The 26,257-nt window shown below is 55.4% G+C and overlaps 1 protein-coding gene across 5 annotated transcripts in view; it reads left to right on the top strand.

Annotated features, from left to right (window-relative positions):
- SLX9 (SLX9 ribosome biogenesis factor) overlaps window positions 1-14,821 on the top strand; it is a 57,614-nt gene extending 42,793 nt beyond the window's left edge. For 2 of the 5 annotated variants that reach the window (XM_006113339.4, XM_075934159.1), the window contains exons 3-6: window positions 6,178-6,246; window positions 10,043-10,196; window positions 13,737-13,805; window positions 14,269-14,821. In XM_006113339.4, the coding sequence (XP_006113401.1) occupies window positions 6,178-6,246; window positions 10,043-10,196; window positions 13,737-13,805; window positions 14,269-14,392 (416 nt within the window). In that variant the 3' untranslated portion in view covers window positions 14,393-14,821. Of the gene's footprint in view, window positions 1-6,177; window positions 6,247-10,042; window positions 10,197-13,614; window positions 13,806-14,268 lie in introns of all 5 variants that reach the window. The other 3 variants (XR_012905361.1, XR_012905362.1, XM_075934160.1) reach the window with 3 other exon arrangements.
- The last annotated feature ends 11,436 nt before the right edge of the window (window positions 14,822-26,257 follow it).

Here is a 26,257-nt window from a genome sequence, read left to right on the forward strand (position 1 = left end):
AGGGCCGGCGGTGGCCTGTCTGTGACTCCTACTAAAATTAACGGGGCCGACGGACAGCTCCAGGGTCAGCAGCTCTGAGCTCAGGACCCCTGTGACCCTCCGCTCAGAGCTCCGGGGCGCCTATGGACATGGAGGTGATGAGACGCTTCCCTTCCCTTGAGTAAATGTCTAGCCCCCGGGTTGGGGAGCGGGGGGAGGGCAACCGTGCTGGTGTTTTGCAAACGAGCTGAGTGGACCTTGGAGGCCCAAACCAGAGGCAGCACAGCCCTTCACATGGCCCCGAGGCAGGGGGAGCCCAGGCGAGAGGGGAGCTGCTCCAGACGTCTCGGAAGTCAGGGGTGGGGCTGCTCTCCCCTGCTCCCACACCAAACCCTACAGGAGAGAAGCAGGACCCCAGCGCCTAGCTCCTTACGTGTCCTTGGCAAGCCGCCGAGCACAGCTGCGCCCTGTGGCGGGAAGGAGGTTTCTGGCGTCAGAGAGGGAACCGCTGTAGGTCTGGCGAGTCGTCCACACTCCGAGAAGCTTAGAGCAAGCCCGACTCCTGGGTCCTGGATGTGAGCCGTTGAAGAACACATGCACACGCTGCGCTCCCCGTGACGGGGGCCGAGCTGTCCCTGAGGCCAGGCCGTGCACGGTCAGCCGCCCTGCGGGGGGACTGCCGAGGCAATTGGCTACTGAGCCGCTAGCTCTCGGGCCAGGCTTGCTCTGACAGGACACACGTGTGTATTTGCGGCAGGTCGTGTCCCCAACCCTTTGGGATTGCTAGAACTGCCTTCTAGGACCAAGAGTTTTCAGCAAGGCCCATCACTTTTCACTTGTGTCTGGGTGGAGGCCTAAGGGGGGGCTCTGTAAGGCGGGGTGGGCAAAAGGGCCTCCGGGGGCCGGATCCAGCCCGCAGAGGCCCTGCTGCTCCCCCGCCCGCGGGCCAGTCAGGGCCTGGGGCCAGGGAGCACACAGAGCCTCCTCCCACCCTGCCAGGAGCACGTGGCGCTTGGAAGTGCCGGGTGCTGCTCACAGGGCAGGGGGAAGAGGAGGGAGAGCAGAGGAGGCTTCGCGCACTTGCCCACCCCCAGGCCAATCAGGGTCCGGGGGCGGTGGAGCTGCGTGAAGCGTCCTTCGCCCTGCCCCGGCCCTGTGGCACTTCGAAGTGGGAGGCGGTTTCCCATGCTCCCCCAGGCCCTGATTGTCCTGGAGGTGGGGAGTGTGCCAAGCCTCTTCCAGGGCATGGGTGCCTAGTGGGAAGGGGGGGGGGGCAAAGGGGCTCCACCACTTCCAATCATGGTCTGGGGGTGGGGTAGCCCGCCTCTTCCTATTTAGGCCCCCCCTCTTCCTATTTAGACCCCACCCCTTTCGGTGTGGCCCGGGACTACTTCAAAAATTTTTGAAGTGGCCCCCGGGAAAAATTATTGCCCACCCCTGCTCTAAGGGAACAGTGTTGCTGGCTTATGGGTAACTGGGCAGGCATTAGAGAAGCTAGTTGGGGCTGGCTGGATAAAAGGGCGGGAATATCCACCAGCTTTGGGGACCGTCCCAGTCCGTCCTCTCTCATCACATAGAGGTGCCGTGGGCAGGGCGATTCCAGACTGTCCCGCCGGCGCGCTCCGGTCCTGTTTGTCACTCAGCGCTCGGGGTGAGGCAGGGACGGTGCGCAGGAGACGGGCTGTAGCCGTTTCAGTGAAGTAAATCTAGGGAAACGTTCCCCCTTCTTTCCATCGCCCACAGATGCCTCGACATGAGGCCGACGAGGACAGCCCCCGCTGACAATAGCCCGGCCTCGTGCCTGTCCTGTCCCATATGCAGATGACTCGCGTGGGCTCTGCCCCGCACTGGACAGCATAAAACACCACCCATACCCTGAAATGGACAGGAAATGCATTCTCATTGGTGCGATGAATTTCATGATTGGACTAGACCTGCCTGAGCAGCCTTGAACACTGGCAGTTCCTGGCTTGGTCCCTGTTTGTGTGACGTGAACTCCTGGATGCAGCGTATGTGCAGGGAGTATTAACACCTCCCCAACATGTGAGACATATGAACACGCGCCTGCTCGGAAGAGCCCCGCACAGGCCAGTGCATGTCTGGCACAAAGCACGCATGGCTCACAGGAGGGCTTCCCGGCTCCCAGTCCTTTCTTCAGTTTCACACGAACAGGCGATTTTCTCCTGCAGGGAGCCCCGCGGACATTACCGGCTCCTGGGGGCTCAAAGGTCCAGCTGCAGGCAGGGCCCTGCAGGTTCGGCTCCTGCTCGTGACACTGAAGGAGTGTGTCGGCCTCTCCCTGCTGTCTGCCACTGCCTCAGCGGTGGGTGAGCTCTGGGACCCGACGTGGTGCTAACACAGTGAGCTGCTGGGCCTTGCTGTCCAATTAGAGCATTTTCATTTCAGGATAAAAAGCCTCAGCACTTTAGAGCGACTTTGATCTCTGCCCACTGGATCATTTTCTCTCCAGTCTGAGTAATTTCCTGTTGGGGGCCCTGTAATTCTGTGGGGTTCGAGGCTGAACCAAGCAGGCAGCTTTTGCGTTTCCTTCAATACTCTGCTTCATTTGGGCAAAAATAAATAAATATTGGCATCCTGGTTCTTCTGCGTGCTAGCCGGCTGTTGTGGTCTTTCTCATTAGCAGATCCTGCCAGGTGCTGTTTTCCAGGGGACTCATGAATATGCTTCTAGACAAGGGAAAACCCGCCAGTGAAATACAGATCCATTCAGTCACTGTTAGCCAGCAATGAATGTTAAGTGTGTGCGTGTCAGGTCTGAGCAGTCGGTCAGCAATTGCAGGGATGTGTTTTATTATTCACATTCTATCCTGTTCTAGTGAGTCACTCTTGCTTCCCTGTTGCTACAGTCACAACTATCTAGAAAATCAGTCAGTGGGAGCATAAGTAGGCGACAGCCTCAGTCATATAGCCATAGTCACTTGTTTGGCTTTATGCACATAGGTAGCCCCCAAAAAGCCAGTGGAGTTATTCAGGCTTTAGTTACATGCTGAACTTTAGTCCATACAAGTTCAAGGACTGAATGTGTACCCGGTAATAAACACAGTATGCTTTTGCGTTACTGTCTGTATGTATCCTGATGTTTTATCCTTTCTACAAGATTGTGATAAATTCTGTACAAAGTAGGCTTTGAGAGGTATTGTCAGAAAACTCACAATCTGCTGAACATTATTGTCTTGGTAAAACATGTACAGTAACATAGTGTGTAGATTTATAAAATTTTACTGTCGAAGATCAATTCCATGTCTAGGGAAACCACTCCAAAGCCAGTTCCCAAGAGATAAGGCTAGGCATAACTTTGGCCAGGTATCAGAACAATCAGATGAACTATCACCTAGTAAATTTACTTGTTGGCAAAGAAACAACTGGATGGACCTATCCCACGGGCTTGCTGTTGCCTGAACCCCATCTGGAGGTGATTCTTGAAGAGAAATGCTATAAGAATTATCTTTATCCCCTCATCTCTACTCACAACATAAACAACCCTTGAAAGACAAAGGGAGCATCATTGAACTGGGGGAAATATCTTGGCTGAAAGAAATCTAGCCAGACTGTTGTGAGCATGTGGTGAAAGAACCCTTTTTGCTTTGAGGTCACTTAACTTGTTGTTAGGTACTAGTTTGCATTTTACCTTTTTATTTCTGTGAAGCCAGTTCTAATGTGTATGACTCAATCCTTGTAACCATTGGAAGTTTAGCTTTCTGTAGTTAAACTTGTTTTATATTTTTTATCTAAACCGGTGTGTGTTTGAAGTGAGGTGTTGGGGAAACTGCCTTTGTGATAACCAGGTCTGTGCCTGTCATTTTCTGTCAATGTAATGACGGACTTTCCATGAGCTTATGTGGTCTAGCAGGAAAGCACTGGGCACTTCTGGGGAGCAGTCTGGGACTGGGAATCGGTTGGTGTCACGCTGCAGTGTAAGGAGATGCACACATGGCAGCTGGTTTTGTGGGAAGCTGATGGTCCTCAGGTTTTCCTCTCGTTTGCCCTACAGTGACATTCGCCAGGCTCTGCGAGGAATGTCTACACTGCATTCCTCTTTCGAGAGAGGAGTGCAAATGCAGCCGAGTGAAATTGCAAATGAAGCACGGATTTGAATTTCTCGCGCTTCATTTGCATAATCGCGGCCGGCCGCTTTTTCAAAATACCCTATTTAGAGATAGAAAACGCTGTATAGGCACAGTTATTTTGAGAAAAAACCCTTCTTTTGAAATAACTCTTAAACCTCATTTTATAAGGAGTAAGGGTTATTTCGAAAGAAGGGTTTTTTTCCTCGAAATAACCGCGTCTACACAGCAGTTTTTAAATGCAAAGAATGCAGGTGTGTTGTAAGCAAAACTCGTGAAGTCATTCTGCTGCTCTTCTCTACACTAGTTAGGCCTCAGCTGGAGTACTGTGTCCAGTTCTGGGCACCACATTTCAAGAAAGATGTGGAGAAATTGGAAAGGGTACAGAGAAGAGCGACAAGAATGATTAAAGGTTTAGAGAACATGACCTATGAAGCCAGGCTTCATGAACTGGGCTTGTTTAGTTTGGAAAAAAGAAGATTAAGGGGGGACATGATAGCGGTTTTCAAATATCTAAAAGGGTGTCACAAGGAGGAAGGAGAAAATTTGTTCCTCTTGGTTTCTGAGGACAGGACAAGAAGTAATGGGCTTAAAGTGCAGCAGGGGAGGTTTAGATTGGACATTAGGAAAAAATTCCTAACCGTCAGGGTGGTCAAATATTGGAATAAATTGCCAAGGGAGGTGGTGGAATTTCCCTCTCTGGAGATATTTAAGAACAGGTTAGATAGACATCTGTCAGGGATGGTGTAGACGGAGCTTGGTCCTGCCTTGAGGGCGGGGGGCTGGACTCGATGACCTCTTGAGGTCCCTTCCAGTCCTATTATTCTATGATTCTATGATCTTTCTTCTCCTTCGTTCCCATTAATGCTCCTCGAGTGTTTACACTTAGTGCTTCCTCAGTTAGCCAAGTTAAGTGTGAGCCTGCAGCCTTTCCTTACCAGCACGTCCTAACAGCCTGTTCATCATGTTTGTGGCTCTTCTCTGAATAACTTTTTTGAGGGCTTCCTGGGGTCTGAAGGCAAAACTCAGGCTATGTCTGTACTTACGCGGTGGAGATTGATCTTCTGGCGTTCGATTTAGTAGGTCTAGTAAAGACCTGCTAAATTGAACACTGAGGGCGCCTCTAGGTGGCGCTGGTACTCCTTGCAGTCATGAGGAGTAAGGGAAGCCGACAGGAGCATTTGCTCCTGTCAGCCTCCCATGTGAAGATGGCACCAAGCTTGGCTTAAGCTCTGTCGACTCCAGCTACCTTACGTACGTTAGTTGCACAGCTCACGCCGACCTTCCAGGTCTAGTATAGACCTGGCCTAAGTAGGTGACGTCTCAGGATGCCTCTGTGTCTAGTCCCGGGTTACATGGGCTTCCCTTGCCGCAGTGTCTTATCGGAAGCTCATTTGTAGTTTGTTGTTCTTAGACTGAAGATCTTTTCAGCACTGCTGCTTTGTCAGTTCCTCGGCTTCTTTCACTGTCTCTGGCTTCCTCAGTCCTGTCCGATTCTGTATTTCCTAGGTAGAAGCTCATATTTCTCAGGCCTTATTGGTCTTTGTCATCCCTCCAATTTAGTAACACGCCATTCATCTGTTTCTGCCAGATGACGAGTGCAGATGTGCAGTAAAACCAGGCCTGCCCTGGGCCCGGGGGGAACTCCTGCTGACACCTCTGCACACCTTGAAAGCCGCCGGTGAAAGGCTGGTTTTACTCACAACTGCGTCGAGGTTTTCACCCAAGTTCTGCTCCCTGCAGACCCCCTGGAAAGGGCCAGATTGTCATGGGAGCGCAGCAGCCGGGGAGCGGAGACCTTCTGAAACACTGGCCTGGGTGGTGGGTGGTCAGCATGAGAAAATACGGCTCTGGGCTTCTTTGAAAACAGGGCCCTCCCTGATGTGCTCTCCTTCAGTCAGCTGCGTTCAGACCAGTGGCCAGGGGTTGGTGGAGGATGGTTTTACAAGATGCCTCTCCAGCTTCCTTCATTACCCAGAGAGGTGGCGCTAGCCTGTTTCTGCAGCGAGCCTGGCCCGGGTGTGAGCGCAGCCGCTGCCTGCTAGGGCTGAGCTGGAGGAGCCGCCGGCGGACACGCCACGCCGCGCTCACTGCCGGGTGCTTTTGTGTTTCAGGTGGAGAAGAGAAGCCGCGTCTGTCCAAGAGAGAGAGACTGAAGCTGCGGAAAGACAGGTGGCTGCAGAGTGAGTGTTGCTGGAGACGGTGATGCGTCCGGGGCGGCTGCCTCGCCAGAGGCCAGTTCTCGCCCTGCCTTGCGCTTCGTCCTCTGCAGCGTCCATGTGCGGCGCCGTGGCCGGGCCCAGGAGCCTGAGAACGGTCCCTGGGGCTGGACAGGGACGCTCGCCAAGGGAGAGGCAGCAGACCCTGGGAGGTGCTGTGTGGCCTGGGGAAAGCCCGACAGCCGGAGCCTGGAGTTCCATCAGGAGCCCAGGTGGGGAGCCCCCTCCAGCCTCGTAAGCGGGTCCCGGCTGGCTGGAGGGACTTGCCAGCCAGTCCCTCCCCGTCCTGACTCTGAGAAGCCGTGTTAGGGTCCTGCCTGGTGCATGTGGGACTCCAAGAGGCTGAGTTTTGCCCTGGGACTGTCTAGGGAGGAGCACGGCAGAAGGGGACCTGGGGTCATAGCGGACCGCGAACTGAGCAGGAGTCAGCATCACGCTGGCCTTGCTTAACAGGTGTGTTGTAAGCAGGACACCAGAAGGGCCTCTTGCCTCGTACTCGGCACTGGTCATCTCCTGCCTCAAGCATGTTGTGAGGCTCCGCCCAGCGTCTCACAGGAACTTTTCAGCTCCTCCCTGGCTGCGTCTCTCCTTTCTGTGTCCCAGAGACGGCAGTTCCTCAGCTCCATCCCACTGCCTGCAGGTCCCTCTTTGCATGAGTCACTTGCTTAGCTGTGTGAAGGCACAGCCACCTCTCCTGAGCATAGCCAGGGCCCTGAAGCTCAGAGACACTGGCTCTTCTAGCCCCGGCACTAACTGGGGCTTGGTTCAGGGTCGCAGGTAAGCACTTGCTTAACTTGGAGTGTCTGCTTCCGTCCCATTGACTTACAATGTGATTGACCAAGTACCTGTGTGAGTGCTTTCCTGAATCCCTGTCGAAGGGCAGAGCTGCATTCAGTCACAGCGTAAATAAGCATTGGATCTGTTGATGAGTCTCTAATCACGGCCCCATGGAAAATGCAAGAAAACAAGCAACGTGGCACTTCCCCCCCCTTGCATGTTTTGGTTGGTAATAGCTCAGCAGTCACTTCCATGCAAGGGCAGTATAGGCAACGTGCAGTAAATGGCTCTTGGTTTCACTTGAGTAGTTGATTCAAGTCGTATAATAATCTCCAACCCGGTTTATTATATTTTCCCTACAAAGCACTCTGGATAAACCTCTGAGAACACCCTTAAAAGTTGTGGGCAGCAATTTGCTCCTTGTTCTTTTTTGTTGGTTTTTTTGTAGTCTTGGAATGAGATATTTTTCTTCAGCTGTCTCTTGTTTTCTTGGGCAGCCTTCCTCCCTGCCTTTTTTGGCGGCCAGGCTCCGGACCCCGTGAAGTGAAGTTCAGCCCAATAGCGCAATGCAAAATTCTCAGCATATAATTCCATTTCAAGCAGAAATTAATCATCAGCGAGAGACCAGGGAACAACTGACGCAAGCTTTGGCCACTAGCAGCATGTCTAGGAGGGGAATGAAACCTGCAGGGCCCCTTCACTGGAGACTTCATAGAAGAAGAATTCAGGGTGTTTGCTCTGAGGCATCAGGCACGCCATGGGCGGTAGCACTGGGAGTAGCCCAGCTCCAGAAAGCCCGACCAAAACCAGAAGTGGTGCAGAAGAGAAAGCAGGGCCCCTGGCAGACAATCCAGATGTGTCTCAAACATCTGTGCATTGCAGAAGGCCCAGCTCTCCCCGGGCGGGCAGTGGTAGAGAGCCAAGCCCCTCCCTGGCTCAGCGAACAAGAGAAGCGATGGGAAGGGCGGTCCACACAGTTACTGACATGCTGGTGTCAGGCGATGACTGAGCTGCTGCTGTGCTAACGCGCTGACTCTGAGCCAGACACAGGCTGCTCTGCCTGGACGCTGAAGGGCAGGTTCTGCAGCCTTTGAATGACTGTGGAAATGCAATGGAAGAAAAACTGTCAGTGACTCCTCCTTCTGGGGATCAGCATGACTAGCCAGTCCCTAAGCTGTAGGAATGGGCAGTGGCTAGCGCGCACCGGAGGGATGGGGGAGCGCAGTGGCTAGTGCGCACCGGAGGGATGGGGGGGCGCAGTGGCTAGCGCGCACTGGGGTATGGGGGAGCGCAGTGGCTAGCGCGCACCGGGGGGATGGGGGAGCGCAGTGGCTAGCGTGCACCGGAGGGATGGGGGGGCGCAGTGGCTAGCGCGCACTGGGGGATGGGGGAGCGCAGTGGCTAGCGCGCACCGGGGGGATGGGGGAGCGCAGTGGCTAGCGTGCACCGGAGGGATGGGGGGGCGCAGTGGCTAGCGTGCACCGGAGGGATGGGGGGGCGCAGTGGCTAGCGCGCACCGGGGGGATGGGGGAGTGCAGTGGCTAGCGTGCACCGGGTGCTAGTCCGTCTCTCCCTTCCCCTTCCCCACCCTCCCTGGTTTGGTTCTTTGGGTTCCAGCGCCAGCTGGGACAGAGAACCAGCGAACTGTAACCAGCCGTGGCAGCTCTACCATTTTCCTCCTCCCCTCGGCTGCCCTGGGCAGGAGAGTCTCGGGGCAGCCGTGTTCGTCTGTCACTGACAAAACTCCAACAAATGGCCGTGGCGACTAACAAAACACGTCGCCGGTGTCGTGAGCTTTTGTGGGCACCCGCACTCCGGGGCAGGGGAGCAGACCCAGCAGAAGTCTCCGGTTGCAGATGAGCCCCTGGTGACAGGCCCGGAGCCATGAATTGAACCTGGCTCTTCTGAGTCCCAGCCCAGAGCACTCGCCGGAACAGACCCTTCCCCCTGCAACTAGAACTGAAGGCAGTCCGTTGGGTGGTAGAGAGCCACGCCCCCCTAGGCCCAAATCTGCACTCTCCCCTTGCTCTCCAGTCTCACTGGAAGGGCCGTGTGAATCTAGCACGTCGGCTCCTCTGTCTGCCGTTCCCCACCCTTGCCTTGCTGGTCACCCCCTCGCTGGGCCTGCGAGGGAAGTACAACAGTCTCATTAGCCAACCTCGCAGGGGGTACTCTCCGGTGCTTCACCGCCCCGACTGTCTGGAGGTTGTTCCTAACATCCAGCCTAGATCTCACCTGTCCTTGCTGCAATTTAAGCCCATTGCTTCTTGTCACTAGATGAGCAAAAAAATGATCGCTCTCCTCTTTGCAACAACTTGCTATGTGCTTGGAATTGGCAATCATGTCCTCCTTAGACTTCTCTTCTCCACACTAAACAAACCCAATTCTTTCAGTCTTCCCTCGTAGCTTGTGTTTTCCAGACCTCTCATCATTGGTTCCTCTCCTCTGGACTTTTTCCAATTTGTCCACATCCTTCCTGAAATGCGGTGCTCGGACCTGGACACAATATTCCAGCTGAGACCTAATCAGTGCAGAGTAGAGTAGAAGAATGACTTCTCATGTCTTGCTCACAACACTCCTGCTGAGGTATCCCAGAATGATGCTTTGTGTGTTGTACTGTTTTTGCAACAGGGTCACAATGTTGACTCTCATTTAGCTTTGTGGTCCGCTCTGACCCCTAGGTCCCTTTCTGCCGTGCTCCTTCCCATTCTGTGTGTAGGACATGGATTGTTCCTTCCTAAGTGGGGCACTTTGCATTTGTCCTTGTTGAATTTCATCCTGCTTACCCCAGGCCATTTCCACCGTCGGTCCAGCTCAGTCCAAAGCACTTGTACCCCTCCAGCTTAGGAACATCCACAAACTTGAGAATTGTGCTCTGGCTCCCCATCTCGATCCGGTGTGTTCCTCCGTCGCCGCGGCACAGCCTGCTGTGGGGAGGTGCTTGGAGACTGACGCTCTCTTGATGATCTTGTTTTGGAATCAGAAATAGAAGGTGTGAAGCTGGCGAGACGGAAGCAAAAAGCCGAGGCAAAGCGGAAAGCGACCCCCGTGGTGGGAGACATGCAGCCATTGCTGGAAGCCCTGCCCGAGCTCTCCGAACTGAGCACGCCCAGCCAGGCCCGCAAGCACCCCAAGACGTAGGTACCGGTCCGGTGGGCTGGCTCGCTCACTGGTGCAGGCTGGCTCGGTCCCTCTTCTGTCCCGCTGTTTGCTCTGGGCGAAAGATGCGGCCGCTCAGGCACCAGCCTGCTGCTCGGGCGCGGGCCCAGGTGTCCTAGCGCTGCCCTGTGGCCACAGGGTGCTGCTTGCTGTGCGGGAGAGGGAGAGGGAGGCCCTTGGGGCCCAGCAACGGGAGTGGAGCAGGGTTTGCAGCAGACAGGCAGGTTTTGGTGGGGGGGGAGGGAGAAGAGGGCTTTGAACAGCCGCGCATGTCTGAAGCAAACCCCCTCGGCAGGACCGGCACCGTGCGTATGGCCAGTGCCACAGCCCAGCCGCGCCGAGGGGCCTGCCACACACGGGATGGCAACATGGATTTCCTCCCGGTGCCCCCGGAAAGGCGGCTAGTTCCCCCTGGCGACGCCAGCCGTGCAGCTGGGGTTGGTCCCGTCGCAGACGTGCCCGATGGATTGGGGCCGGCGTTCCTGGCCGAAAGGGTGTTGCGTATGGCTGAGCTGCGCAGGGATGGACAAGGGGAGGGGTCGTGCACGGTCCTCTTGCTCTGACCGGCTGTGGCTAACGTGTCACCTTGCAGCTGGCTCCTCAGCTTTCTCTGTATTTCCAGCCTTCACTTGCGGAACTATCCCCGGCACTTCTCTGCACCAGCGGGCCTGTCTCCCTTTGCCTGCTGCGACCTTTGGCCAGTGTGCGGCCTGGCTCCCTGAGGTCACAGGAGCGTTCACGCTCTGCATAAACACGTCCCCATTGGCAGCCGGGAGGTGGGTTTACCATGACCAGGCCAGGCTCCAAGGCAGCTTGGCAAAGCACTGGAATGTCTTGGCGCACAGCTGGCTGGAGACACCGTGAGCACAGCCTCTCCTGTTGTTCCAGAGCCAGGCGGGAGAGAATGCTGAACTGGCTTGCTCCCCTTCTACGCAGACTCCCCTCTGAAGGGGAGAGTTTCAGAGGCTCAGGGCTCAAGTAGGCCCCTCACTTGTAGACGTGCCTTTGACAACCAGGCCCCGGAAGGCAAACCCCTGGTCCGCAGTTCTGTGAATGGCTTTTCTCACGCTTTGCATTTTTGGCTCCAGTCCCAGTGCAAAAGGGCACAGTGTTGTTTCAGACTTTTCCAAGGGTTCGAGTTTGGGCTGGTTGAATCATGAGCCGGAATTAGTGGTGGAGGCTTGTTTACCTGTCTCGTATGGAGATACTGTAGTATTGTGCCCCAAAGCTGGGTGTGTTCCCTATTAGCAGAGCAGCATGGCCACCCAGGAGAGGTTGAAATGCCACCCAGCAGGTTAGCCGAGCACCCGCAGAGCTCCCAGCCAGCAGGCTGCGTGTTCCCTGGTGGTGCACGTCTGCATGTGCCTCGATGCACAGAACAACATTTATTCAGCACACGGATGGAAAGAATTCGAGGGAACATTGAGTGGGACCCCCCTCTGGGGACTTGGGGGAAGCTGTGTGCCTGGGCCAGGCCATTTGGGGGCGGTGTTTGTGCATGAGGATCCCACAGACAGGGCTGTTCCCTTGGCATCCTAGCCCATGAGACACCCGACTCTTCGGTAAACGGGGAATGCTGACCTCCCGAGCGCAAGCCTCCTGTGGCTGGTGGGGTAGAGCCTTCTGCTCCCAGGGCAGCCCCACCGGCAGGGGGAGACCGCACCTCCCGGCCTCCCTGTCCTTATGCCCTCGGCCCTCGTCTGGCCGTTGGCCCGGCAGCCCGGGAGGTGAGGCAGCGGCGCAGAGCAGCCCACTTGGGAAGGGGCAGCCGGTGCAGCCGGCAGAGGGCTCGGATTGGTCCGGGGGGCATTCCAGCTGACTGACGTGCTCCCCGGGCAGGGTCAGTGGCATGGAGGAGTGGCAGCACTGGCTACCCTGTGGGAAGAGCCCCTGCTCCAGCAGGCAAGGGGGAGTGTGGCTGGGCGGGGGGTTGGGAAGCATCAGAGGAGGCTTGGCCGGGCTCCAGAGGGCTGCACGGATGAAGGGAAATGCCCCGTGATTTGTCAGCTTGGTTAATAAAAGATGAGCTGCTCCAGGAATTTGATCCCCTGCCGGGTAAGAGCATCGCAGGGAGGCTTTTATTCTCATTGCTAATGCATGAAGGCAGCACGGTGCGATGAAAGGAGGCTGCTGTTCAGAGCCAGAGCGAGCCGAGAGGCGGCCCAGCCCCGTGCTGCCCGAGGGAACAAGTACACGGCAGCCGGCAAACCCTCTGCGGGGCGGTTGTGTGCCGGGCGCGGGCGGCCCTAGTCCCGCTGTGCCCCGCCCTAGGGAGCCGCGGCGGGGATCTGGGGAGTCCGGGGGAGAGAGCCAGCGGGGTGGAAACCCTGCCCGAGGAGAAGAGGCGAAAAGCCTGGGCTGTTGGGTCTCGGGAGCGGAGGCTTGATGAGCTCCCATCCAGCCAGGCTGCGAGGAGGAGTGCGGGGCCGACTCATTTCACCCTTCTCCTGCTTTCAGTGGATGAGCGCGGAGGGGCTCACTCTGCCTCCGGGACTGGGAGCAAGTGCGGGAGCAGGCTTCCCAGGGAGAGACTGAAGGGATCCCCGTCGCGGGAGGGTTTGGGGAACAGGCCGGGTCTGAGTTTCCTGGGTTCTGCCTCAGCGCAGGGGCTGGACATGGGGACTGCTCGAGGCCCTTCCAGTCTAGCGCGTGGGCCAGAAGCGGAGCCTGCCTGCAAACATCTGCCCCAGTGCCTGCAGGAATTGCCCCTTGGGGACTGCTGGAGTCTCCTGGAGAAGGCCCAGGAGCACCGTGAGGGGCGGGTCTCCTCCGAGGTGCGCGGTGTCTAGGACACAAGGCGTGTCCAGGAGAGATGCCAGCTGCAGAGCGAACACTTTAGGGACCGAGCGCCAAGTGTGTTCACAGCAGGCCCAGCCCTTGCTCTGGACCCTCCCTGCCTGGGTCCACGGGTGTACAATCACACTCGAAAAACGTCTCTTCATCCCTGCTGCTGCCAGTGGCCCAGGCCCGGCCATGGGGCATCTCCCTGGACAGCTTCCCGAGGCAGCCGGGCCAGCCAGCCCTCCCCTGCCTAACCCAGCGTGTTTGTCGCTGACCCGCCTGCCGCTCGCGTTCAGCCAGGAGCTCTCCCAAGGGTGTTGGGAGACGTGTGAGTGGGTGGGAGGGAAGGGGACAGGTCCCTCCGGGGCTTCAGGGAGGCCTTGCTGTGCGCTGGCCCCTTGCTTAGTTACCCGTCGGAGACAGCGAGCATAGCTCCCCGGGCGGTAGGGGGAAGTGTTTTCTCTCTGCCTGCCGAGCTGGGACCCGGAATGTTTATCGCCGCCCCCCGGCAGGGCTTAGCCAGCAGAGCGGCTCTGTGGCCTGGGGCAGTGAGGTTGGCCTCTGCCTCCCTAGAGGAAACAGCTTGAGAATTGCTGATCCCTTGGTCCCATCTAGCACGAGAGCGGCCAGACGGGATCAGAGCAACGGCCCATCTCACCCAGAGCCCTGTCGCCGACAGCTGCTTTTGGCAGAAAGTTTCCTTCCATCCGACTGTTCTCGTCTTTTCCTCTCTCTAGCCACGGGAGAGTGAAGGCAGAACCCACGGACTTCAACCAAATGAAGCCAGCCCAGAAGCGCAAGCTGCTGTAAGTTCCCAGCTACTAACGAATGTGCAAAACAGCTGGCTGGGGGGGGTGCCCACGCATGTGCTCCCCATGGCCACCATGTGTCTGCTCCCGACTGGGACGGGGGCTTACTTGGGGCGTGGTTTGCAGGTCTCCCAGTGCAGCGTGGTGCATTTATGGCAAAGCTGCTGTTGCGTTCTGAGTGCGATGTGGGTGTTCCTCACCCACCAGGGTGCGCCCCAGCGCGTGTCCTGGGATGGATGGGCCCTCACGTTACGCAGACATGTCCCTGGGGCAGGTGGGTTTGGCACACACCCTGCCCTGGTGTGACCGACAGATTGGTACCGACCCTGTGCCGGTGGGGGAGCGGGGCTGGCCGGCGGGCGAGTGGGGTTGGCCAGTGGGGGAGCGGGGCTGGGCGGCCGGCCCCGGGATCGGCGTACCGCCTGCGCAGCCTCATTCCGGATTTTCTTGCCTCTCCCAGCCAGGAGGAAGTGGCCAGGTTTCACCAGGTCATTGCAAACCCCCTGTACAAAGCCAATCCCTTGGCAGCCATCAGCGAGCACCTCTGCAAGCGACTGAAAGAGGAGCAGGGAGACGCGCTCTGACGCGCGGCGGAGCCTGCGCGAGCACCATGCAGAGTCCAGCTGCTCACCGGCACGGACCCCTGCCGCCGCGCGCCTTGGAAACTGTCCAGCAGGTCAGGGAATCCCGTGGCCATGCCCTGCGTGGTGCTCTTGGCAGCAGCCCACAGGAAGCCGCGTGTGCTGCGGGCGTCCTTGTGCCATGTTGCACGCCGCGATATCTGGACCGCTCCTCCTCTGTGTGCAGAGGTACCTCTCTCTTGGATGTTGGGCCCGCTCTCCGGTGCTGTACCTGCCTTCTGGTGCTTCCCATTGTGAAAGACTCGGTGATTGTCCGGACAGGTGCAGGGGGAGGTACTAGGACTACAGCAGGCAGACCCCTCCTGTAGAGATCGGTATAAGGGTCGGTGCTGCTGTTTAGAGACATGGAAATAAACCCTCTTTGCCACTGGCCGTACTGCGTTTGTCTGGATTGTGTTTTAGCAAAGGCCGGTGTAAGCTGAGACCCATTGTTGTATCCTGTTACAAAGAGTGGGTCTCTTCATCACAACCCGCCACTCTCGTTCTATAAGAAACGCCACCAACGGATGCTGCAGTGTAGGAACACAAGCTGCGGCGCTCCCGGCTGAGAGTGGAGCAAATCTGACACGCCACAAGTTAGAGAACGGGTCTTTCAGCAGCACTGAATGGCTGTAACGTCAACTGGTGGCGTCTGGCCCTTCAGGTCAGCTGTGCACTCCCCAGCTGGCCCGTGGGCCGAGTAGGGTTGTGAAGATCCGTTCCGCCCTGGGGCACTGGCCAGGAGTTGTGCCTGGGAAGTTGTGAAAGGACAAAAGCTTCAGAAACTTCCGAACAGCCTCAGCTTTGCTGCAATAAAGCGCTGTCATGGCTCCTTCCCCACTCTGGCACGATAAATGAGTGAGGGCCAGCAGAAGTGCCCCAAAACCTTATCTTCCAGGCTTTGGTATAAACTTTCCCCCCAAGATCTTAACAACCTAGATTTTGGGGATAAAATTCCTGCTGCCACCAGCAAAATATTAATAAATCAACCAGGAAGAGACCACTTGGGAAATCCCACCCCTGAAGTACAAACCAGGACACAAAAATTAACCACTACCAGGTTAATCAAAAGAAAAGAGAAAGAACTTGTATTATCACCACAATATTCCTGTAGCAAGCACGCTGACCAGATGGAACAGTAACAAAATAATATCCTCATGGAGGGGAGATTTACCCTGGGACACTTAGGGTGTGTCTAGACTACAGGGTTTTGTCGACAAAAGTGGACTTTTGTCTACAAAACTATACCTGTGTCCACACTGCCTTTGAGTTATGTCGACATAACGTCGACAAAACTCAGCAGTTTTGTCCACGTATGTAAACCTCATTCTACGAGGAATAACGCCTTTTGTTGACAGAGTTCTGTCGATAGAAGGCATTATTGCATCTGCACTGTTCTTTGCGTCCACACTGTTATGTCGACAATGCGGCTTGCTTTGTGGACAGAACTGGCTGTCGTCTAGACGCTCTTTGTCGACAGAAGCTTTGTCGACAGTATCTGTCGACAAAACTTCTGTCGACAAAACCCTGTAGTTTAGACGTACCCGTAGTTACAAAGGAGAGCAAAACCCATTTTGAAATGCACAGACCAGATCCCATTTCCCCAACAATAAAACCGAACGGATTTATCTAAACTTTACCCTACTTACAGACTGTGAAGAGTGCTTTCTTAGAGGGAGACATCGTGTCCCCTGCAATAGCTGGAGAGAAACTACCCAAACAAAGGAAGGAAAAACCTCCAAAATTCCTTTGTGCCAGTGGAATTTCCTACCTACATTTCTATTGGCTGCCTGTCACCTGGTTTAGGTAAGGGACATAGTTAACCCCTTAGTCCCCAGGATGCTGGCTAACCCTCAGGATCATGACAGGCGCGTTGTGGTTTAGCAGCCTGCAGGGCTGGGTGTCGGGACTGGAACCCTTCAGCGCCATGCCTGGGATTCGGCAGCCACATAAATGCCAAATTAGGAAGCTGTCCGTAGCTGGGGCCAGACTTCCAGCTACGCGTCTGGAAATGGCAAATGGAAAGGCAGCGGGTGTGGCTGAGACACGGGGTCCTGGCAGAGCTTTGCCAGACCGTGTCACTTTCCACTGAGAAGGTTGCCCCAGGATTTCAAAGCTGCCCAAATCTATCCCTCCACAGGTGCAACAGGGCAGCCACAACTGCAGCTGTAGCCGTGACCCTCACCTCCGCCTCCCTGGGAAGGCCTGGGTAAGCGGCTGCTGAAAAGGCGTCAGGTTTCTGCTGCTGCTGCCCGCCATGGTTTCCATCCATTGTGCAGCACTGCAGACGTGCGCTGGCCGCCGGGGACAGTGGCTGAGCAACAATTGCCCCGCAAGTAGCCTTTGTTGACTGAATAAGGCAGTCGACTCCATCGGGCGCTCTGTCCTCCGGTCCCTTCTTGCCCAGGCCAACTAATCAACCTTGTACCCTGTTCCTGGACCGCCTGCAGGCCCATGTTTTGCTGAGACCTATCCATCTTTCCTGCAGCCCAGCTGTGTGCCTGCCCCTGCGATAGTGACTTTGTTGATGGGCCAAGGGTTGGAAGTCCCCTCGTGCACTGCCACGAGAGGAGTCGCTCTACAATACAATTTGATGACAAACTTCTAAGCCTCCTGACTCAAGGCTGAAAGCAAACCCCAGCAAATTTCCTGCCTCTGGAAATTTCCACTACATGCATCTGACGAAGTGGGTCTTTGCCCACGAAAGCTTATGCTCCTACACTTCAGTTAGTCTATAAGGTGCCACAGGACTCCTCGTCGCTTTTGCAGATTCAGACGAACACGGCTACCCCTCTGATACATTCCCAGCAAAGTGCAGCTTTCAGAGTCAACTCCGGTCTGTCCTCCTTCCCGAGAAGCACCTGTAGCATTTGCTGAATTCCTGGGCCCTTGGGGCATCCCTTTTGGCCTCCATGTTAATGTAAAGAAAACAGAAATCCTGTGCCAGACATTTCCTGGCCCAAGCCCGTCGCATCCCTCGCCTCCAAAATAAAATGGAACAGCTGCCACTTAAACAATGTCAAGTCCTACTGCTATGGCACGGCCACCCACAGTGCCAGCAGTGACAACGAACTTTCCACGTGCTCGGATCAGCTGCCTTAGCGACAAAAACACTTTGGCAAGACAGAGGCTGAACGTGTCCATGGAAGGCCAAGTTGACAGGGTCTTCTGTACTCATTAGAGACTTGCCCTTTGATTGTCGCTCTGTGCAAAATGGCCTGCAGCCACGCCCCCAGCGCAGTGCACCGGGAAGCAAGTGGCCTGACAATCACCAAGGCTGGAGTCCTACAGCTGGAAGCTGTGCTGGCACGGAGGCCACGTCACACTTGTGGATGACAGCTGCCTGCCCGAGAGTTGTGTGGGGAACTGAAAACTGGCCATGGGCTCGGCAGCAAGTGGCACGTGCCGGCTGCCATGCTAGACGTAAAGACTTGGGCACCAGCCACGGCAGACGTGTGGGGCACTTGCCTACCCTGGGAAGAGAACAAGCAACACGATTGCTTCAGCAGCGAGAGTGATACAGTTTGACAAGAGCCATTTGGCTACCAGGGAACCCTCCTGTCACACCCTGTGGGCAGGCGCTCGCCCCATGCTGGCCCAGGAAGGCTGAGGTAGGGGCTAGTTAGCCCAGCAGGCCACAGCTGACGGCAATGAGGTGGCTCAGGCTGGGGGCGGATGGAAGGAGCTGGGCTGGGGCTACACAGGCAGGAGGGAGAGGCCAGAGGGGCTGCCAGGAAAGGCCACAGTCGCTCCTGGGTGAGGTGTGGAGTGTTGGGGGCTGTGGAGACAGGCAGCCTGCAGCTATTCCTGGGGAGAGGAGGAATGGGAGTGGCAAACCTGGGGGGGAGGGGTGCCAGATGGTAGGAGGAGAGGCTGTGAGGTCCAGGAGGGACCAGTGCTTGGCTGCTAGTGAGAAGTCCCTGACCCGGAGTTGAGAGCAGAGGCAGGCCCGGGTTCCCTGAGCACCAGTGAACGGAAAGGCTGGCGGAGGCTGCTGGCATGGGGTGTGAGGTGTGATTCAGCTGTGGAGTGTTACAAGGGGAGCAAATGACCAAAGGGCGAGTCAAAATGTCAGCCTGCCCTGGTCAGACACACTAGGGGCTGCTGGAGATGCTACCTGGACACAGACATTGCTCCATGCAAGTTGTGGATGAAGGCACTGAACTCCCAGCTTGTCTTTAACTGTCTCCCTTCCCCAGGCCCCGGTCCTGTCACACTCTGACCCAACTTGCCCATTTAGAATGGAAGCAGAGGTGTCCAGTCTGGCCTAGTGGCTGCGTTCTCGCGACAACTCGCACCTCAGTCAGGTCTGCGCCCTTGGGCGTTCTGTTGTCAGAAACCAGCCCCTGCCATGTGAGCAACGAACTATTGGACAGTTGCCTGATACTAGACTTGGCCTGACTCTTGCTCCAATCTGAGCTCCCTCATCCTGGTTGTGACAACGATGAAGCCGCTGCTACCGCTTCCCCTCTCTTGCATGCCTGGGGCAGATCGCGCAGAATGCTAGGACTTGATAAAACAATCCCAGATCCACATCCTGAGCCTTGAGCGCCAGACCTCTGCTCGCCTGCTATGTCTGTGCATCTAAGTCTCCCGCTGCTCTTCCAGCCAATGGCACTTCCGCTCCAGTGCCTGCTCTGGCCTTCCTGACTGGATGATGAGGTCTCTGGTGGCGTACCCTGTGCTGGCTGGAACACTCCCAAGGTTTAATATCCCAAGCCAGTCTCTCGGAGCTGGGGGTGATGAATAACGCCGAGGGCAGCAGGGAAAAAAGCTTGTTTTTTGCATACAAAGTTGCATTGAACTGTCGCCGTTTCCTTCCTCTCTGGGATTGGAGCAGGTCCAAGGGTGTTGGTCATGCCCTGGGAGGGGAAGGCTCTGGCTGGAAGGACAGGCCTTGCTTCTGTTTAGAACACAGACATTGTGAAGCATTCTGGCGCAGACTGGCGGCTGGGCTGCTGGCTGGATTTCCTGTCTGCTTGCTCAGAGCAGTCCCAAGCCAGGGGGCAATCCAAGTCACACAAGCTGCAGCCTCTGGCAGGCAGGGGAACGTGGAGGCTTTCGCCTTATCCTAGGGATTCTACACAGCTGTGAGAGTGTGTGAGTGAGCTGCCCAGCCAGGATCAGCAGCGGGCTGTGGGCTAGTGATCTAAACAGCTGCGTAGAGACTTCGCCAGGCTTCCACATCCAAACTCCGCCTGAGACAACTTGACAGCACTCTGCCCTGCTGGCGCAAGCCCATCCAGCCCCCTCCTGGCAGCCCGGGCTGGGAGACCTGCTCACACAAGCTTCCAAACGTGTGACTGTACCCCAGCTGCCACCGAAGGCACCCCCCCAGCAGGCTCTGTAATTGATCTTTCCCACCAGCCACCTGCCTGGTGATGGCCCCTCCTCTCCACAACATCTAGGCTTGGAAGGGTGGGACCATCCCCCACACTGATGTCTCCTGAGGGCATACCTCCCCCCCCCCCCCAGTTTCCCTTCTCTTCCCATTCAGACGTGAGAAAAACGAGCCAAAAGAGCTTGTCACAACCCTACTTGCTCATGGGCCTCGTCAGCTAATCAGAATCGGCAGAAATGCTTCTGTATCACGTGCCGTCAAGCCACTGGTCAGTGATGCAAAGGGAGGTGTCATGGACAGGAGAAGAGCTGACCAGCACCAGGTGACTAGGGTTAAACTCAGGTATCTAGCAAAGGTGTTGGCCAGGGGACCAGGAGAACCAATCGAGATAGAGGGGTGGAATTTGAATTGGATCTAGATTCCTTGCCTGCTTTCTTTATATGACAGGGTGATTTAAACGCAGGCAGGACTGCCATGTTTCCAAGGAATTTGGGGCATGGGAGTGGACTGAACAACGCGAAAATTGGAAGTAAGTAAAAGGAAAAGTGGATCTAGTTGCGATAAGGGTATTTTTCTTCATTTTGCGGTTTGTTTTGAACTGCTCTGTGTGAATCTGTGCCTCTCACATTGTGCCCAGAGACTTTTCTCTGTATTTTAATTTGTTTTCCTTAGTTGCTCGGTAACATCTGGCACCCAAGTATGCTATATCAAGTTTATCTTTTGTTTTCTGATAAAAATCTCTTCTTTTTAGGCGATGATTTGATTCTTGTGTCCTGGAAGGTCTGTCTGTGTGTCAGCTACGAGACTGCAGCTTGTTTTCCTCTTTTCTTTTTTTCAAGCTCTTTTAGGGCAAAAGAGCTTGAGGTACCCCTGGGGGAGGGTTCAGGTGTTCACCGCTGGTATTTTAGGGATAAAAATCACTTGATACTGGCAGTGATTCCCCACAATCTGTGTACTGTTATTCTGGGGGAAGTGTTTTTGTAACCAGTGCTTGTAGAGGCAAAGGGCGTTGTTGTTTTTCTTTTGAGCTCTTTGTGGGCCCCATCTTCTGCACTCTGAGTGCCAGTGTGGGGGCAGCCTTGACAGGAGGTCTGCTTTGATGCTTTTGCTGATATCAAGATATTGTCAATGGCTGTACAATGGTCACATGTACCTGATGCGAAGAACTTTGCACGCTGTGTTCCAAGCCACTCCAGGAACCCCAAATGGGGCACATGTCAAGGGCTTTGACTTTCACAATGACTCTTTGTCAAACAAAGAGCAGCTCTGAATAATTTTTGTTCTATGGTTGAGTAAATGTAAATTTTCCAATTAAAATCAAGCTGGTAACAAACAGCTCCTCTTCCCCTCCGCCCCCAAGAACGGAATATCAAACATCTCTAGGAGAGTTACATGGTATTATTAATGGATTTAGGTCTTTCCTCTTAAATGTTTGAGGATTTTCTTAATATGAAGTAGGACATATAAAATATAATCCACGGATTTGCCTCCGCTTAAATAATCATCTCAGACCAATAACGGGGAGTGTGTATTCCACATTCACTTCCCCTACACCCTGGCTGCACTGGCTGTAGTGAGAATGCAAAGAATACCATGCATAGAGTGGATCAACGGTGTGGAAAATCTTCTCAATTCATCGGCTAACGTAGCATTTGCTGGCGGACTCTGCAGTGACTTTCCGTAAATAGTAGGTTGCGGTGGGATATAACCAAGAGGACAGGCCCCTGGTAAAGAGCAAGCGGACTCCCTGAGTGAGCTGGGTGCAGTTAGCAACATGGGTTTTAATCAAGCCAAATCATAGAATCATAGAATAATAGGACTGGAAGGGACCTCGAGAGGTCATCGAGTCCAGCCCCCCGCCCTCAAGGCAGGATCAAGCTCCGTCTACATGTAAGCTTGTACCGTGAGGAGCAGAGGCTGTAGGCCCGACTTGCAGGATGAGGCATGTCTGCTGGAAAGCGCTTAGGGAGATGGTAGATAAGCACAGGACAATGAGCTCCCAGTGAGATGCTGCAGCAGGAAGGGTTGCATGAATCGGTGAGCGTTGAGTAGGCGTAGCAGGTGCTGTGCCCTTTGCAGATGGAATGGACGTGACTGTTACTGAACTACTGTGCCCAGTTTGGGGGTCCACACCTTGAAAAGCATCGTACACACAGGCAGCTGACAAATCTACTTGGGTCTGTTTTGTTTACTATGAGGGAGGTGTAATGAGCTGCGTCTAGCTTAGGGTCGATCACTAACCGTTTGCATGACTGGTCTCATTTGTCAGCTACACAAGCAGTGCAGGAAGCAATGGCAAAGACAACAATTCTAACAGGAAGTTTATCTAATGGGAACAAATGTCACCCTGAATGTGAGCCATAAGGTGAATGGTAAATCACGCCAATGTATTTAAGTGCAGGAAGATGTCTGAAGGAACAGATAAACGTTCCAATCCAGTGCACAGATCCCTTTGTCCTACACTAAATTAAAACCAGAGAGACAGGATTGCAGAAAAGTTTGAGCAGATGCCCTGATCTCATGGTAAATAATATGCAGAAATTTTTATCTTTTAATTGGTTCTTCTTTGTTCATTTTTGATCTGGTATTATTTTGGAATATCTAAGGGAGTTAGCATGTAAAGTACATGGAGAAAAAACAGCAGCACAACAGCCACTTGGAAACTGCTGACTTTCACATCCCCCCTTCCTTCAGTCAGGATGTCTGCTGCCAGCAGCAACTTTTTTAAAAAAAGGGAGTTTATTGTTTGAAGCTGAAAGGAAATGCAACATGGCCAACTCCAATCCCTCTTTGGCCCAGAGATGCAGTGTCTCCAGCTCTCAGGACTGGATCAAGGGTTTTGTGATACTTCGTGTTTTTCTTAACGTCCCAGCGTCATGTACAGCCCTCGGTTTTCATTAATGCTGAAGTAAGTTTCTAGTCCTCTTTGTGGAAAACAGCTGGAGTCCAGGGCCCAAGTGTGTGCTAACAGCTCAGAGACCAGAGGGAAATAAAAGTGTAATTTAAAAATAGAATCTCCTGAATGCTAGACCAATCGCATTGGTTTTTTCTAGGACTGACTGGTGAGTTTGAACAGGTTTAGGGTTGCCACGTGTCCGGTTTTGAGCCAGAGAGTCCAGTATTTGAGCTGTCATTTCAGGAAACAAATTGAGAAAATAGAAATGTCCAGTATTTTCTAACGAAGATTTAAAATAGATTGTGATGTAATGGCAAGTGTGTCCGGTATTTCTGATGAAACCACCTGGCAACCCTAGACAGGGTGGAGTTGCTGATAGTGTAGAGGCCTCTGTTGGGGTTTTGCCACAAGCCCTGTGTAACGGGAAGCACGTAACTGTTCCTGGAGAGGCTGCTTCCCACTGAGAGGAAGGGGCAGATGGAGCCGCAGGGGCACGGAGGAGGCAGTGCTGCTGAGCTGTACTGGAACGGGACAGGGGAGAGTAGTTCTCCTAGGGTGCCTGGAGAGGAGAACTTACTTAAAATAAACAACTGCATTACCACAGGGGCAGACCTGGTGTCAGACTCAGTCCCAACCTGCAGCTTGAGTTCCCCCTGCCCCGTCAGGAATGGGGGAGGTGGAGCCTCATGTTAACCCCTTCCCTGCCCCTGGCTGCAGGGGGACTGGAGCAGCCCTGTGGAGTTTGCTCTTCTCACCACTCGGCTATCCGTGGGGGGCAGCCGTGCACCCTCTCGCACAGGCGTTTGACACAGGCCCAGCATCCTTATCACCGAAATCATCTCTGTGGAGAGATCTGTCCCAGGCTGTTCTGTGCCGTCACCAAACCTGGAATCCCTGGTGAAATCTCAGTGCACTAGTGTTTCCATGTGATCGGCTGGGACTGCTGAGTCCTGTCTGTTTCTGCCTCGTAGGCCAGCCCTCTTGGGCATGCTGCACACGTCACAGAATTATTCTCACACGTGCAGCAAAAATATTTAACTGCTAGCCAGGTCCCATCCTGTTGCCGTGAGGATGAAGGCATGTCCCACTGTGCTCTATTAGAGGCACGCACACTGCGCCTCGCATGGGAGGCACACGAGAGATGCGCAGGAAATAAGATGGGCTTGCAACAGTCGTCCCTTGAGTCAGCATGTCTCTCACGGCCACATGCTGCTTTTGCAGAGGGCTTGAGATTTCCTGTCCTTCCAGGTGGGGATGCTGCAAGGGCACTAACGCTTTCCAAGCTGGAGGTATGATCCCCACAGCTCTCCTGTGTGGGGAGGCCCCAGAACAGCTGGCAGAGGTCACGCCATGCAGCAGGACCAGCACAGTGCCCCTACAGCGCCATAGGCCAAGATTTTCAGAAATAGGTCCCTAAAATTAGGCTCCCAAGAGTCTTCTGAGACTAATCTTTGGTGCCCACTTCAGACAGTCTTGGTGGCAAGCAGGCAGGCTTGGCTTGGGCTGGGAGCTGTGGATAGCCACCAGGCCAGCTCTCCAGGACCTTGCGCCTTGTCCGCATGCTGCAGTTTTACTGGCAGAAGTCCTACCGGTGCCCTGCTGTCACGGCTGCTCTATCGGCAGCATGCACTCGCACGTAGCTACCTACACCAGGGCAGTGACAACTAGATGGAAAATCTAGGTGGGCAGGAGGCCCTCCGCTAAACCTGGGAGGATGTTCAGCACGTCCCGCCGTGCAGGGCACTGTGCAAGATTCAGTCGATTGATTCGCTACAATGGACTTGCCTGGCTGCGGAGGGGAGACGGAAGGAGCAGAGCTGCAAATCTGGGCCCCTCCTCTCGCCAGGCCGCCGAGTAGAGGGGAGGAAAGGGTACTTTCTCCCTGCGAGGGACGCTTCGGGGACCCCGGTGGAGGAGTCGCTGACGGTGCTGGCCCAGCCATTCTCCGTATGTTGTGAGGGAGACCAGATATTGGGAAAACTGAAAGCAGGGATGTAACTTTCTGGGCCAGCCTACTGCCATGCAGCGTCCTGCTTGTCGTCTGTGTCTGTGGCTCGCGTAGGATTGATGGCCCTTTGCACAGGCAGCAGAGAGGCCCCGTGTGCCACGTGTTTAAATGAGTCCGTTTCTTCCTTGTCCTGAAGCTAAAGCAAGTCCCGTAGTTTAACAGGTTTCCGGTCCCTTTTGCTTTAACCGCTGGGGTTGGTTCTGTTTGTTCCCACAAGGTCACGGCAGGTAAAACTCCATATTGAAAATCCTTACCACGAAACTGCATTTGATTGGCTCAGGTGGGTTCTGTGAAAGCAGGAGGCGGCTCCCCCGTTGGCTCCGCCGTAGTTTAGTCAGGGCTCAGCAAAGCTGTTCTCCCGTCCTGCCGCTCCCCAGAATTGCTTGTCCTGGTGCACGTCTGGCCATCGTGGTGTGAGGGGCAGGAGCTGGAAGTGGGGGAGGAGAGACTTGGGGGCTGTGGAAAAAACAAATGAAATGGGTCAGGCCTGTTGAAGCCACCCAACCCCCGTCCCGGGCTCCTGCCGCTTCTGAGCAAACTCCTGTTTCTTGCACTTGGCACCACCCTCAGTGATCTCTTCTGCACGTGCCATGGCCGAGCCCCTCCACTGCGGGGGCAGGGCGCATCGTATGGCTGGTGGGAATGAGCTCGGTGGGGCGCAGAGCGGCTCCCTGCGGCATGGCAGGGGCTAGCAGGGGAGCGCTGGTCATGCCCCTTGGCTCCGGAGCGACTGGCTTGTCAGTGCAGCTCCCAGACCTGCACGGCACCGTCGCTGCAGCTCTGCTTTCCCGTGGCTTGTCCCAGCTGCGGAGCTGTGCGCCCTGGTAGCCCGCTCTGCCCCGGCTGAATCCTCCGCAGCCGCCGCTTAACCCTGAGGTCAGAACTCTCCAGTGGGCACAGACAGGCCTCGCAAGAGAACCCGGGGTGACCCTTCCCTCGGCCTCCTGCAGCAGGACGCGGCAGCCACCAGGCGAGCAGGCAGAAATCTCAGGGCTGGCCTGAAATGGTGCTGACAGATTCCTCCCTATCCCTGGCCCACAGCCAGCCCAGAGTGAGCTGTCAGCACGACAAGCCTCCTGCTGATGCCGCCCACGTCCCAGGGTGGAGACCTGGGCTTCCCTTGTTTGCATTAGCCTGGGATTGGTGTCCCTGGCTAATAAATGAGTTCAGCGCGGGCCGCGCCTGGGGGAGCCCCTATGGACATCAGCACCCGGGGAGGTAGCCGCAGAGCCCCCGGGCGTCGCGGCAGCAGGAGGCCAGTGGAGAGAGAAGCTAGTCGCCAAGCGACGGAGCCTCGCACGGACCATGTTCCGAAGCAATGTCTGCGGGGCTGGCGGGTGGGGATTCTGCGACCCAAAGGGGAGTCAGGCCTGGGTTTGGGGGCCGTGAGCGGGGGAGGTTTGTCCCCGCGCCCCTTCCCTTCTCAGCGTGGTGTGGCTGGACGCGGCTGCCTGCCGCTCTGGCTTGGCAGTTCAAGCTGTTAAAGCAGGAAAAGGGCCCAGGTTCAGGTGGGCTCCTGGTTGCCTTTGGCCGTTCCCGCTGGTGTGAGGCGAGTTCCTGGCCAGAATGAGGTCTGGCTGCTGC

The sequence above is a fragment of the Pelodiscus sinensis genome, chromosome 7 (assembly GCF_049634645.1).
Source record: "Pelodiscus sinensis isolate JC-2024 chromosome 7, ASM4963464v1, whole genome shotgun sequence".
Lineage (NCBI taxonomy): Eukaryota > Metazoa > Chordata > Testudines > Trionychidae > Pelodiscus > Pelodiscus sinensis.